The sequence below is a fragment of the Schistocerca cancellata genome, chromosome 7 (assembly GCF_023864275.1).
Source record: "Schistocerca cancellata isolate TAMUIC-IGC-003103 chromosome 7, iqSchCanc2.1, whole genome shotgun sequence".
Lineage (NCBI taxonomy): Eukaryota > Metazoa > Arthropoda > Insecta > Orthoptera > Acrididae > Schistocerca > Schistocerca cancellata.
In genome coordinates, this window is record NC_064632.1 from 244,775,125 (window position 1) to 244,788,534 (window position 13,410).

Sequence of the window (13,410 nt, forward strand, 5' to 3'; positions counted from 1 at the left end):
GACCTGGTGTGTAATGTTTTTAATTAAAGTCTACAAGCATTTCATTCTAAACATAATTATCTTCTACTACAATGAGAAACATTGGCCTAAATGTGTTTACAAACCTGCATCGAGTAAGTGTCAATCTTAGAAGTGCATTAGCCACTGCTATACCACAATACTAGTGCACTTTTAAGCAGCAACTTGGCCTAATGGAGATTTTCTTAAAACTTAGTGTGGCAGTCAATGTGTTTAAAAAAACTACACACACTCAACCTGAACATTAATTAATGCACAAATTAGAATAAAAGGTGCCAAAGAGCAAAAACTTCGTAAGGACATATGCCCTATTCCAAATTATTTCCGAGACAGAATGTTATGCTGCTCGCCCAGAGCCTCTGCACATTCTCTAATGAAGCCAGCAGTGACCATGATTTGACTAAGCAGTTCATCTTGTGTATTCACCTTCTGTTTGTACAACCCAATGTCATCCAATCTCATAAATAAAACTCTAATGGCATAAGATCTGGAGATCTTGGTGACCAGTTAATTGCACTAACATGACCAATCCAGCAATAAAAGTGTGATTGATATGTTCTCACAAATGTCCAGTAAAGTGTGGAGGGGCTCTGTCACGCTGGGAGTACATTGCAGTCCACATGGCCAAAGGACTGTCCTCGAGGTGTGCAGCCAATGATTTTTCCGAAAGATGCAGGTTATATCCCACCATTCTCCCTGCTAAAATGACTGAAACAATCAATGTGTTACCAATCATGCCACACCTAACACTGATCAAAAAATGAACTTGAAAATTACGTAGTTTTCACTGCAGTGTGTATATTTTCCTGCAACCATCAATGATTATTGAGTGTGTTGGTGATTCAATTCTGTGTACACATGGCTTCATCAGTGAATAGTCTTACTGGAAGCAGATGACCTCTGTAATTTAACCAGTGACAAAATTCAAGTCAGGTGCTGCTGTCACCAACGTGAATATTGCGGACACACCGTATGTGAAATTGGTTGGAATAGGGAATATGTTCACATGAAGTTTTTTGCTTGAAATGAACATTCCTGTCATATCATTGAATACTTGCTATTCCTCCAGGCACACACTATATATTCTAGCATCTTGCAAGCTCTGTTACATATTCAGTATCCAGGTAATTCAAAGCTGATAAGTATACATCTTTATATGCTTCAGAAAGTTCATGCAGTGCAAAGCAGTGTATAATCATACCGAAACAAAAGTTTGATATTTGTCTCCTTCATCCTCAGTACAGGACAGTCTCTCTTACAATGGAATCTGAGTGACCAACCTTTTTTTTTAACCCTCCCAACACATCCCTCTCCTCTCAGATGAATGAACTATTAGTTCCTAAAGCTAGGCAGTGAATCCTCTTACTTATATTGTGTATTGGCAGTACTACACATTTTGCTTCCTGGAGAGCAATTCAGTCTCATAATTTATTAGCTTACTCAAAAAAGGTTTTTACTTTTATCACTGCAGAATTTACCCTACAATATGTCTCAATTGCTGTACCTTTTTAACACATCATGTTTATGACATAGTATCAGCATTTTTTAATGTGTTAGCCATGCATAGAAACCAACACTTTAAAACTACAGCATATGATGGTAAGTGCACCCAAAAACAAAATCTACAGCAATTTTAATGAATACAAAACGGTAACATGTCTCACACAGAGACAAAGAAAGATATAAAAGGGTTGGTTTGAGAAGTCTGGTAAAAAAAGTTTGTTTTTTAAACAACTCACTTCTCAACAGTCTCCTTTGAAGGATAGACATTTGGTCCAGCAATCATGTAGCTTTTTCATCTCATCAGAAAAATAGGTTCTGTCAAACTCTGCAAAATACTTGTTGACTGCAACTACGAGGGCTATCCACAAAGTACATTACGTTTTGGAATTAAAAATAAAGTATTGGATTTTTTTTTTAATTATATACAGATGAAAGCCACACTGCAATACTACTTTTCTACATAGTTGCCATTTAAATTAAGGCACTTATCGTAGCGATGGACGAGCTTGGAAATTCCTTCGTCGTAAAATTCGGCCACCTGCGCCTTCAACCACATGGTTACCTCTTCTTGAAACTGTGCGTCGTCATCAAAACGCTGCACAGCCAACCACTTCTTCATTGCTGGGAATAAGTGGAAGTCGCTCGGTGCCAGGTCGGGACTGTACGGCGGATGAGGAAACTCCCACTTAAAAGATTCGAGAACTTCACGAGTGGCATTTGCCATGTGGGCCCGGGCGTTGTCGTGAATCAGCAAGACCTTTGAGCCCAAATTTCCCCTGTGCTTGTTTTGTATTGCTCTTCTGAGGTTGTGCAGAGTTTGGCAATACCTTTGAGAGTTTATTGTAGTGCCTCTTTCCAGGAAATCCACAAAAATCGTATTTCTACCGGGTTACTGATTAACCACGTGGTTGAAGACGCAGGCGGCCGAATTTTACGACAAAGGAACTTCCAAGCTCGTCCATCGCTACGATAAGTGCCTTAATTTAAATGGCAACTATGTAGAAAAGTAGTATTTAAGTGTGGCTTTCATCTGTATATAATAAAAAAATTCCAATACTTTATTTATTTTTAATTCCAAAACGTAATTTACTTTGTGGATAGCCCTCGTACAACGCCCTAATCTGATGAAAATTTCTTCTCAGCAAACCAGTTTCAAGTTACGGAACAGGAAGAAGTCATCTGAGGCTAGGTCTGCTGAATGGGGTGGATGAGGAATCAATTCAAAGCCCAATTTATGCACTTCTGCCATTGTTATCACCAATGTGTGGGATGGTGCATTATCCTGGTGAAAGAGAATGTTTTTGCTTGCCAACCTTGGTCTTTTCTCAGCAAACTGAAGTGTCCAACGATCCAATAATGAAACATCCAATTATAGTTCTGCCTTTTTCCAAGAAATCTACACGGATTATTCCTTGCTAAACCTAAAAAAACAGAGGCCATCACCTTACCAGCTGATAAAATGGTTTTTGCCTTCTTCAGTGCACTTTCACCAGCCTTGGTCCATTATTCTGAAAGCCGTTTTGATTCTGGTGTGTAATGATGGATCCAGGTTTCATCAACAGTCACAAATCAGCGCAAAATGTCTTGCATGTTATGATTAAACAATGCTAGACATAGTGCCAAGATGCTGAGCCAGATGTGCTTTTAGTTAACTATGAGGCAATTGCGGACCCACCTTGCACACAGCTTCTTCATAGCAAATTCTCCATATGCACTCACTCAGTTAAGATACCTACAGTCTGAGTAATCTCACAAATTTTTATTTGGCAGTCTTGCATTAGCGTGTCACTGTGTCATTGGTTTTCTTTGTGCTGACCTCAACTAGATGGCCAGTGTGTCTTCGATGCTTGTCCAACAACATTTAAATTAATCCAAAAATAAATGGCCTTCAATGATGGTGCATGAACTTCATCCAATTCTGTTTTGATTTGTGCAGCAGTCCAACCGTTCAAATGAAAATGTTTAGTTACAGCCTGAATCTTGGTTTTCTCTATTTTCAATCGCAGTTGGCACACTGACCAATTCAGGCGGCTGTCAACAATGAACTGGAGACCATACATTGGTGAAATTCTTTATTCAATCCTTGGAATAAGAAAGCTTACCAACCATGGAAGTGCAACGAAAATGGTCCATTCTTTCATAGAAATTTACCAGACTTATCAACCCACTCTCGTATACTTTATGAATGAAGTCTGTCATGTATCAGTAAGTTTTGTTTTTATTTTCATATGTATTTCAGAGTGACAGCTCCAATATCAGTTTCATGTTTCAAATGACATCTTCTACCATGACCTGAGGAAGCAGTTGCAACTGTGTACTGCAAGAATTTGCTTCACTCTTAGACCCTGGTAAAATTCCTCTAAGTTGTTTGGTTTTCTTTATACATATATCTTCAAATGAACTGAAGATAGAAAATATTGGAAACAAACATTTTTACAGATATTTGTCTGAGTACACCTTTTTTTAAATATCTTTCACTATACCAAACACAGAAATTAAACATTTATTAATTTCAGTTCAAAACAATTTATTTTTTTCAGCTCAGTGAATAAACAAACAATATATGATAAATTACAAGACATGATTGCTGGTTAGTACTTAGCTTCAGGAAATGAAATGTGTAGCATTCCTACTAGGCACTAACAAAAGTGACAAGCTGCCTATTGGCTTCTGTCTCGGGTTCTTCGGCCGACATTCATCTAGTGATTTTTCTGACGTTTCGCCAGCACGAGTGGCTGGCATTGTCAAAGCTTCACTCTCCATTGCCGGTGGTGAACTGGAGGCGAGCTCGCAGCCGCAGACTATATGTACCTGGCACGCCAATGTCTGAGGGCTTCTCCTTCGACAAGGAAGATCAAAGAGTGTCTCAGATCGGCGAAGGAGAAAAGAGACCCACTTGCAATGTCGGGAATATACCGTATACCATGCACATGCGGAAAAGTTTATGTCGGAATGACGGGACGATCAATTAATACCAGGATCAAAGAGCATAAGCGACATTGCAGGTGGAGAAATCGGCCGTGACAGAGCACACACTGAATGAGACCGACCACATAATAAAATTAGCCGACACGGAAGTTCTGGCTGTAGAGAAGCACTATCACACGCACTTGTTCAGAGAAGCTGTAGAAATCCAAAAACACGCGAACAGTTTGAACAAGAAAGAGGAAAGCCTTAAGGTAAACGGATCCTGGCTTCCCGTACTGCAGCAAATGACCGTCGCAGGTAGCAAGAGAAGAACCGCACCAGAAATGACCGCGGAGAAGCCCTCGGACGTCGACGCGCCAGGTACATATAGTCTGCGGCCGCGAGCTTGCCTCCAGTTCGCCACCGGCAATGGAGGGTGAAGCTTTGACAATGCCAGCCACTCGTGCTGGCGAAACGTCAGAAAAATCACTAGATGAACGTCGGCCGAAGAACCCGAGACAGAAGCCAATAGGCAGTTTGTCAACAAGTGGCCACGAAAGCCTTAACAATTTTGTACTTACAAAAGTGATGTACCTCATAATCTTTGCAACTAAAAGTTTTTCCTTAGAGAAGAGAGATGAACAGGTTGGGAAAAGTTCAAAAGGAAGAGTTAATTGCTTGGTGCCCTGGATGAGCTGAACCCACCTGCACCTGCAGTAAGGACGATTTAATTTTCCTCTGAACATTTAATTTACTCACCTATCTTCCATTCCACACATGTAATAACCATGAAGGATTTTATCTTTGATCCAAGTTACTGCCTTTTTAGTAGCTTGAGGAACATCAGCATCATTTAGGTGCTTTCTATAAATCAAGGCTAGACCTGACATTGCCTCCTTGCGAATTTTGAACTGGAAAGAAAAGTAACAATCTCTAAATTCAAGTCGTGCCACTACTTTCCGCTTCACCCCTTATGCTGAACTTTTAATTCACTCTTTCATCATGTAATACACACACACACACACACACACACACACACACACACAAAAGAAAGCATTATTAATGATCAATGCATGCACAAATTTACTGTAGAAAATATGCTCTCTCATCATAATTACGAGAAGAATAAAGGTAATATAGGAATTATGATGCTAATTAATTATGTTGAGAAAATTGACAAAAAATGTCTTTCTCTGATTTTTTTTATTTCTATGTTTTTATGTAAAATCAAATAATGGAAAATCCAGTATGGAATAATGACAATATTATGAAAAGAAAAAGACTGCTGCTCACCATATAGCAGAGAGGTGAGAAACAGACAGGTACAACAGAAAGACTACTAAACACACAAGTTTTTGGTCAGGAGGCCTCCTTCTGAAATAAAATAAAATTTAAAAAAACACACACACACACACACAGTTCTCACAAATGAACTTTGTCTCTAGCTGCAAAGCCAGACTGTTAGCAACTGTGTTTAGTGGGAGTAGCAATCTGGTTGATGGGAGAAAGGAGGAAACTGGGGCGAGGAGGGGGAGGGAGAACATGTTACAGGTGGGGGGGGGGGGGGGGGAAGTGCTGTTTGTGGGAGCATAGAGGGACAAGGTGGAAAGAGGTTATGGCAGCTAGGTGCCGTCAGGAGGTTAGACGAAGGGCAAGAGGTGTGGAATAGGAGAGAAGTAAAAAGACTATGGGTGTGCTTGTGTAACAGAAGGCTGTGGAGTGGGAACAGAGAAGGGATAAATGGGTGTATGACAATGACTAATGAAGGCTGAGGCCAGGACAGACAAAATGTGAAGCAGTCATTACAATGTAGAACATTGTGAAGGGCAGTACACTCAGCAACTGGGCAGTCCAGCCGTTTCTTGGCCAGTTTTGCGGTGGCCACTCATGCTGATGAGACAGCTTGTTGGTTGTCATGCCCATGTAGAACGAAGCACAGTGGTTGCAGTTTAGCTTGTAGATCACATGACTGGTTTCACAGGTAGCCCTGTCTTTGATGAGATAGGTGATGCTTGTGACCAGAGAGGAGTTAGGTGGTGGTGGGAACATGTACAGGGCAGGTCTTGCATTTAGGTCTATTACAGGGATATGAGCTGTGAGTCAAAGAGTTCGGAGCATGTGCTGTGTACGGATGGGTGAGGATTTTGGGTAGGTTCGATGGGCAATGGAATATTACTGTGACAGTGGTGGGGAGGATTGTGGGTAAGACATTCCTCATTTCAGAGCACAGCGAGAGGTAGTCGAAAACCTGGTGGAGAATAGGATTCAGTTGCTCCAGTCCTGGGTAGTACTGAGTCACGACGGAAATGGTCCTATGTGGCCAGCTGGTGGGAATTTGGGAGGTTATAGGTGTCTGGAGAGATAAGGCATGGGATACCTGTTTCTGTACATGATTGGGACAGTAATTACCTCCATCTATCTCAGGCCTCCCCCCATGAACCATGGACCTTGCCGTTGGTGGGGAGGCTTGCGTGCCTCAAAGATACAGATAGCCATACCTTAGGTGCAACCACAACAGAGGGGTATCTGTTGAGAGGCCAGACAAACGTATGGTTCCTGAAGAGGGGCAGCAGCCTTTTCAGTAGTTGCAGGGACAACAGTCTGGATGATTGACTGATCTGGCCCTGTAACCCTAACCAAAACGGCCTTGCTGTTTTGGTACTGCGAACGGCTGAAAGCAAGGGGAAACTACAGCCGTAATTTTTCCCAAGGGCATGCAGTTTTACTGTATGATTATATGATGATGGCGTCCTCTTGGGTAAAATATTCCGGAGGTGAAATAGTCCCCCATTCGGATCTCTGGGCAGGGACTACTCAAGAGGACATCGTTATCAGGAGAAAGAAAACTGGCGTTCTACGGATCGGAGCGTGGAATGTCAGGTCCCTTAATCGGGCAGGTAGGTTAGAAAATTTAAAAAAGGAAATGGATAGGTTAAAGTTAGATATAGTGGGAATTAGTGAAGTTCGGTGGCAGGAGGAACAAGACTTTTGGTCAGGTGAATACAGGGTTATAAATACAAAATCAAATAGGGGTAATGCAGGAGTAGGTTTAATAATGAACAAACAGCATAGTGAACGCATTACTGTGGCAAAGATAGACACAAAGCCCATGCCTACTACAGTTGTACAAGTTTATATGTCAACTAGCTCTGCAGATGATGAAGAAATTGATGAAATGTATGATGAGATAAAAGAAATTATTCAGGTAGTGAAGGGAGATGAAAATTTAATAGTCATGGGTGACTGGAATTCGACATTAGGAAAAGGTAGAGAAGGAAACGTAGTAGGTGAATATGGATTGGGGCTAAGAAATGAAAGAGGAAGCCGCCTGGTAGAATTTTGCACAGAGCATAACTTACTCATAGCTAACACATGGTTTAAGAATCATGAAAGAAGGTTGTATACATGGAAGAACCCTGGCGATACTAAAAGGTTTCGGATAGATTATATAATGGTATGACAAGAGATTTAGGAACAAGATTTTAAATTGTAAGACATTTCCAGTGGCAAATGTGGACTCTGACCACAATCTATTGGTTACGAACTGTAGATTAAAACTGAAGAAACTGCAAAAAGGTGGGAATTTAAGGAGATGGGACCTGGATAAACTGAAAGAACCAGAGGTTGTACAGAGTTTCAGGGAGAGCATAAGGGAACAATTGACAAGAATGGGGGAAAGAAATACAGTAGAAGAAGAGTGGGTAGCTTTGAGGAATGAAATAGTGAAGGCAGCAGAGGATCAAGTAGGTAAAAAGATGAGGGCTAGTAGAAATCCTTGGGTAACAGAAGAGATACTGAATTTAATTGATGAAAGGAGAAAATACAAAAATGCAGCAAGTGAAGCAGGCAAAAAGGAATACAAACATCTCAAAAATGAGATCAACAGGAAGTGCAAAATGGCTAAGCAGGGATGGCTAGAGGACAAATGTAAGGATGTAGAGGCTTATCTCAAGAGGGGTAAGATAGATACTGCCTACAGGAAAATTAAAGAGACCTTTGGAGAAAAGAGAACCACTTGCATGAATATCAAGAACTCAGATGGAAACCCAGTTCTAAGCAAAGAAGGGAAAGCAGTAAGGTGGAAGGAGTATATAGAGGGTCTATACAAGTCGAAACAAGGCCCCGGGAGTGGACAACATTCCATTAGAACTACTGACAGCCTTGGGAGAGCCAGTCCTGACAAAACTCTACCATCTGGTGAGCAAGATGTACGAGACAGGCGAAATTCCCTCAGACTTCAAGAATAATATAATAATTCCAATCCCAAAGAAAGCAGGTGTTGACAGGTGTGAGAATTACCGAACTATCAGTTTAACAAGTCACAGCTGCAAAATACTAACACGAATTATTCACAGACGAATGGAAAAACTGGTAGAAGCCGATCTCGGAGAAGATCAGTTTGGATTCCGTAGAAATGTTGGAACATGTGAGGCAATACTGACCCTACGAATTATCTTAGAAGAAAGGAAAGTCAAACCTATGTTTCTAGCATTTGTAGACTTACAGAAAGCTTTTGACAATGTTACTGGAATACTCTCTTTCAAATTCTGAAGGTGGCAAGGGTAAAACACAGGGAGCGAAAGGCTATTTATAATTTGTACAGAAAGCAGATAGCAGTTATAAGATTCGAGGGGTATGAAAGGAAAGCAGTGGTTGGGAAGGGAGTGAGACAGGGTTGTAGCCTATCCCCGATGTTATTCAATCTGTATATTGAGCAAGCATTAAAGGAAACAAAAGAAAAGTTCGGAGTAAGTATTAAAATCCATGGAGAAGAAATAAAAACTTTGAGGTTCGCTGATGATATTGTAATTCTGTCAGAGACAGCAAAGGACTTGGAAGAGCAGTTGAACGGAATGGACAGTGGAAAGGAGGGTATACGATGTACATCAACAAAAGCAAAACAAGGATAATGGAATGTAGTCGAATTAAGTCGGGTGATGCTGCGGGAATTAGATTAGGAAATGAGACACTTAGAGTAGTAAAGGAGTTTTGCTATTTGGGGAGCAAAATAACTGATGATGGTCGAAGTAGAGAGGATATAAAATGTAGACTGGCAATGGCAAGGAAAGCCTTTCTGAAGAAGAGAAATATGTTAAGATCAAGTATTGATTTAAGTGTCAGGAAGTCGTTTCTGAAAGTATTTGTATGGAGTATAGCCATGTACGGAAGTGAAACATGGACAATAGATAGTTTTGACAAGGAGAGAATAGAAGCTTTCGAAATGTGGTGCTACAGAAGAATGCTAAAGATTAGATGGGTAGATCACATAACTAATGAGGAGGTATTGAATAGAATTGGGGAGAAGAGGAGTTTGTGGCACAACTTGACTAGAAGGGATCGGTTGGACATGTTCTGAGGCATCAAGGGATCACCAATTTAATACTGGAGGGCAGCATGGAGGGTAAAAATCGTAGAGGGAGATCAAGAGATGAATACATTAAGCAGATTCAGAAGGATGTAGGCTGCGGTAGGTACTGGGAGGTGAAGAGGCTTGCACAGGATAGAGTAGCGTGGAGAGCTGCGTCAAACCAGTCTCAGGACTGAACACCACAACAACAACAACAACATCTCAGGCCTCAGTGAGATCTGTGGTAAATTTGAGAGGGACTGCTTGTCACTACAGATGTGATGGCCCCAGGTGGCTAGGCTGTATAGAAGGGACTTATTGGTATGGAATGGGTGGCAGCTGTCTAAGTGAAGGTATTGCTGGTGGTTGGGAGGTTTTATGTGGACAGAGGTACTGATATACCCATCTTTGAGGTGGAGATCAACATCAAGGAAGGTGGCTTGTAGGTTTGAGGAGGACCAGGTGAAGCAAATGAGGGAGATGGCATTGAGGTTATGGAGGAATATGGACAGGGTGTCCTCACCCTTAATCCACATCACGAAGATATCAACAATGAATCTGAACCAGGTGAGGGGTTTAGGAATGTGGGTATTTAGGAACGATTCTCTTAGATGGCCCATGAATAGGCTGGCATAGTGTGGTGACATGTGGTTGCCCACTGATGTACCCCAAATTTATTTGTAGATGATGCTTTCAAAGGACAAGTTACTGTGGGCAAGGATGTAGTTGATCACAGAGACCAGGAAGGAAGACGTACCTTGCCCAACGACCGATGGATTCCAAACCTACAAACTGAACATCTTTGTGAAGTGGAATGAAGGTGAGGACACCCTATCTACATATTCCAGAATCTCAAGACCCTCTTCCCAATTCCCTTCACCCGGTTCTCCTCAATCCAACAAGCCACTTTCCTTGATGTTTAACTCCACCTCAAAGACGGCTACAGCTGTACCTCCACACATCTCAACCTACCAACCACCACCAATACCTTCGCTTCGCCATTACGTAGCGAGAAGTCCCTTCCATACAGCCTAGCCACCTGTGGCCATCGCATCTGTAGTGGTAAGAAGTCCCTCTCAAAATAAACCAAGGGCTCACTGAGGCCTTCTCAGACCTTAATTATTGTACCAGTCTTGTACAGAAATAAATCTCCCATGCCTTATCACTCCAGACACACACCATCTCCCAAGTCCCACCACCCGGTCACAGTGGAGCGTACCCCTCATGACTCACCCATCTCTCCCACAGTGGCATTCCATCGCCCACAGATCCTACACAATATCCTTGTCCATCTCTACACAGCCCCTGCTGCAAACCCCTTGCCTACTGGCTCATACCCCTGTAAAAGACCTAGATGGAAGACTCATCTCACACACCCTCCCACCACCACCACCACCACCACCTACACCTGTCAAACCAGTCATTTGATCAACAAGCTAAACTTTGTTCTATGTGGGAATGACAACCAACAAGCTGGCTGGCTGCATGAATGGCCAGAGACAAATGTGACCCTGAAACAGCTTGATCATACAGTTCCTTAGCATGCTGCCAATCACAAAGTTCTTCATTTTAATGACTGCTTCACAGCCTGTGTCATCTGAATCCTTCCCACCAACACCAGCTTTACTGAATTTCCCACAATTTATGCTTCTTTCCTGTAACCCTCCTTCCCTGAACCTTCATTAGACATCATTGTTCACCCACCTATCCCATTCGTTCCCACTCCACAACCTTCTATTCCAGAAAAGTACCCACAGTCTCTTTACTTCTCTCCTTTTCCACCCCCATCCTGCCCTCTGTCTAACCTTCCTGACTGCATCTAGCTGTCCTACCCTCTCTCGACCACGTCCTTGTATGCTCCCACAAACAGCACTTTACCGTTGCCCACCCATACCCTGCTCTCCCTCCCCCTCCCTGCCCCTGCCTCCTGCTACTTACACTGCTTCTCCCATCACACGCAGTTGCTCGCAGTTTGGTCCTGGCAGCCAAAGACAGTGGTCATGTGTGTGAGCTGCATTTGCATGTGTGTGTGTGTGTGTGTGTGTGTGTGTGTGTGTGTGTGATGTAGCTTTTTCTTGTGCCTGCCTGTGACTCAATGTGTCCACTATATGGTGAATAGCAATCCAGCCTTTTTCATAATGTTTTTAGGCAAAAAGGTACATAGGTGCAACACGCCTGATGTCTTGGATGAAACTGTACAAGTCACTACTTAAAAATAGCATACATCACTTGTCAATGAAACTAAAGCTGGCCATTAGCAGTGCTGCAAACACCAACCAAATCAGGGGTGCTGACTTATAAAAAATATTGGGGGTGCCAATACTGGGGGCTTGCCCAGGGAAATTTTCTAAATTTTAGATGAAAAATAGCGAGTTTAAAGTTTTTTTTAAAGCATTTTAGACTAATACGATCAACATTAGAACCCCGAAAGCTGGACTCTCGATAACTCAACACTCCGGCAAACTCGACAAGCACGACACATTTTTTGGCGTTGAAAAATGAAACAAAACATAAACACGCACGGTATTTTCGTAAAAAGCTAATTTAATTTACAATAATAAACATGCTTATAGACTATTACAGAGCAGTGAATATATGGCTCTGAAAAGACTGAAATTATATTTAAATAAATCCTAAACTCGAATACAGTACTAATATTTCAAAACGAAAAGTTTAACATTATTCTCTATTTTATAAATATTTTTAATATTGCTCTAAATGCCATTATTAGGGCTAGAGTGTCTTTAGAAAGGTGCAAATATCGACTGTCTGACTGAATTACTGAATATGAAGTAGTTTATGACTGGTCAGGTATCCAATTCATCCAAAGGTGGGCATTAAGAACAGCCAAGTTGTTCAATCGCTTCTGTCCCATTGTTGGTCGGAGATATGATTTCAAACTTCTAAGGGTGCTAAATGACCGTTCTGCTGTTGCTGTTGTGATTGAAACTACTTGGAGAAGCTTAATGCACTTCACTACTTCACATAACATTTCTCCAATTGCAGGCTCTTGTGTAATGTACTTTCTTACATCTCACGTTTTTTAAGACCAGTTGTTTTTTATTAGCGATATAGGCTAACGTATTCAAGTGTAAGTGCGGTCTCTCAATGTCTAGGTCATTTTTTTCAAACTCAGCTGATTTTTCCAAATTTGTTTCACCTCTGTTTACTAAAAGCAAGCACTTTTGTTCAGCTGCAATGACCTGTGTGAGTCCAGCTGAAGCAAACCTCTCAGTAATACAAGACTGCACCGTTTGACAAACTTCAATTTAATTAGCTTTGTAGTACTCCTTTTGGGTTTTGAAAGTGGGCAGTGAGCTGGCTTCGTTTTTTCCATACTTCTTTGGTATACTTCAATTCCAAGGAAGCGAAGGATCATCAACTTGTGACGGTTTTTCTTTTTAATCACAATTCCCAAAAGTGTTCAAAACTATCACGCTTTCCATTCAATACACAAATCAAACCCACATATATTTTTTCCAGATCAACAACACTTAGATGAAGGCTTTGAATTTTTTCATTGACATCCTCTACTGGGTTCACTGCATGGCAATAAAGATGTAAAAAGAAATAAGTCTTGAATTGTTAACATTGATTCAAGGTAGCCTGCACATTTGTAACCTGCCTAAAATGTT

General features: G+C 41.4%; 1 protein-coding gene across 3 annotated transcripts in view; it reads right to left on the reverse strand.

Annotated features, from left to right (window-relative positions):
- LOC126092587 (sister chromatid cohesion protein PDS5 homolog B-B) overlaps positions 1-13,410 on the reverse strand; it is a 177,438-nt gene that overhangs the window by 130,909 nt on the left and 33,119 nt on the right. For all 3 annotated transcript variants that reach the window (XM_049908278.1, XM_049908276.1, XM_049908277.1), the window contains exon 8: positions 5,188-5,339. In XM_049908278.1, coding sequence (XP_049764235.1) covers positions 5,188-5,339 — 152 coding nt within the window. The remainder of the gene's footprint in view (positions 1-5,187; positions 5,340-13,410) is intronic.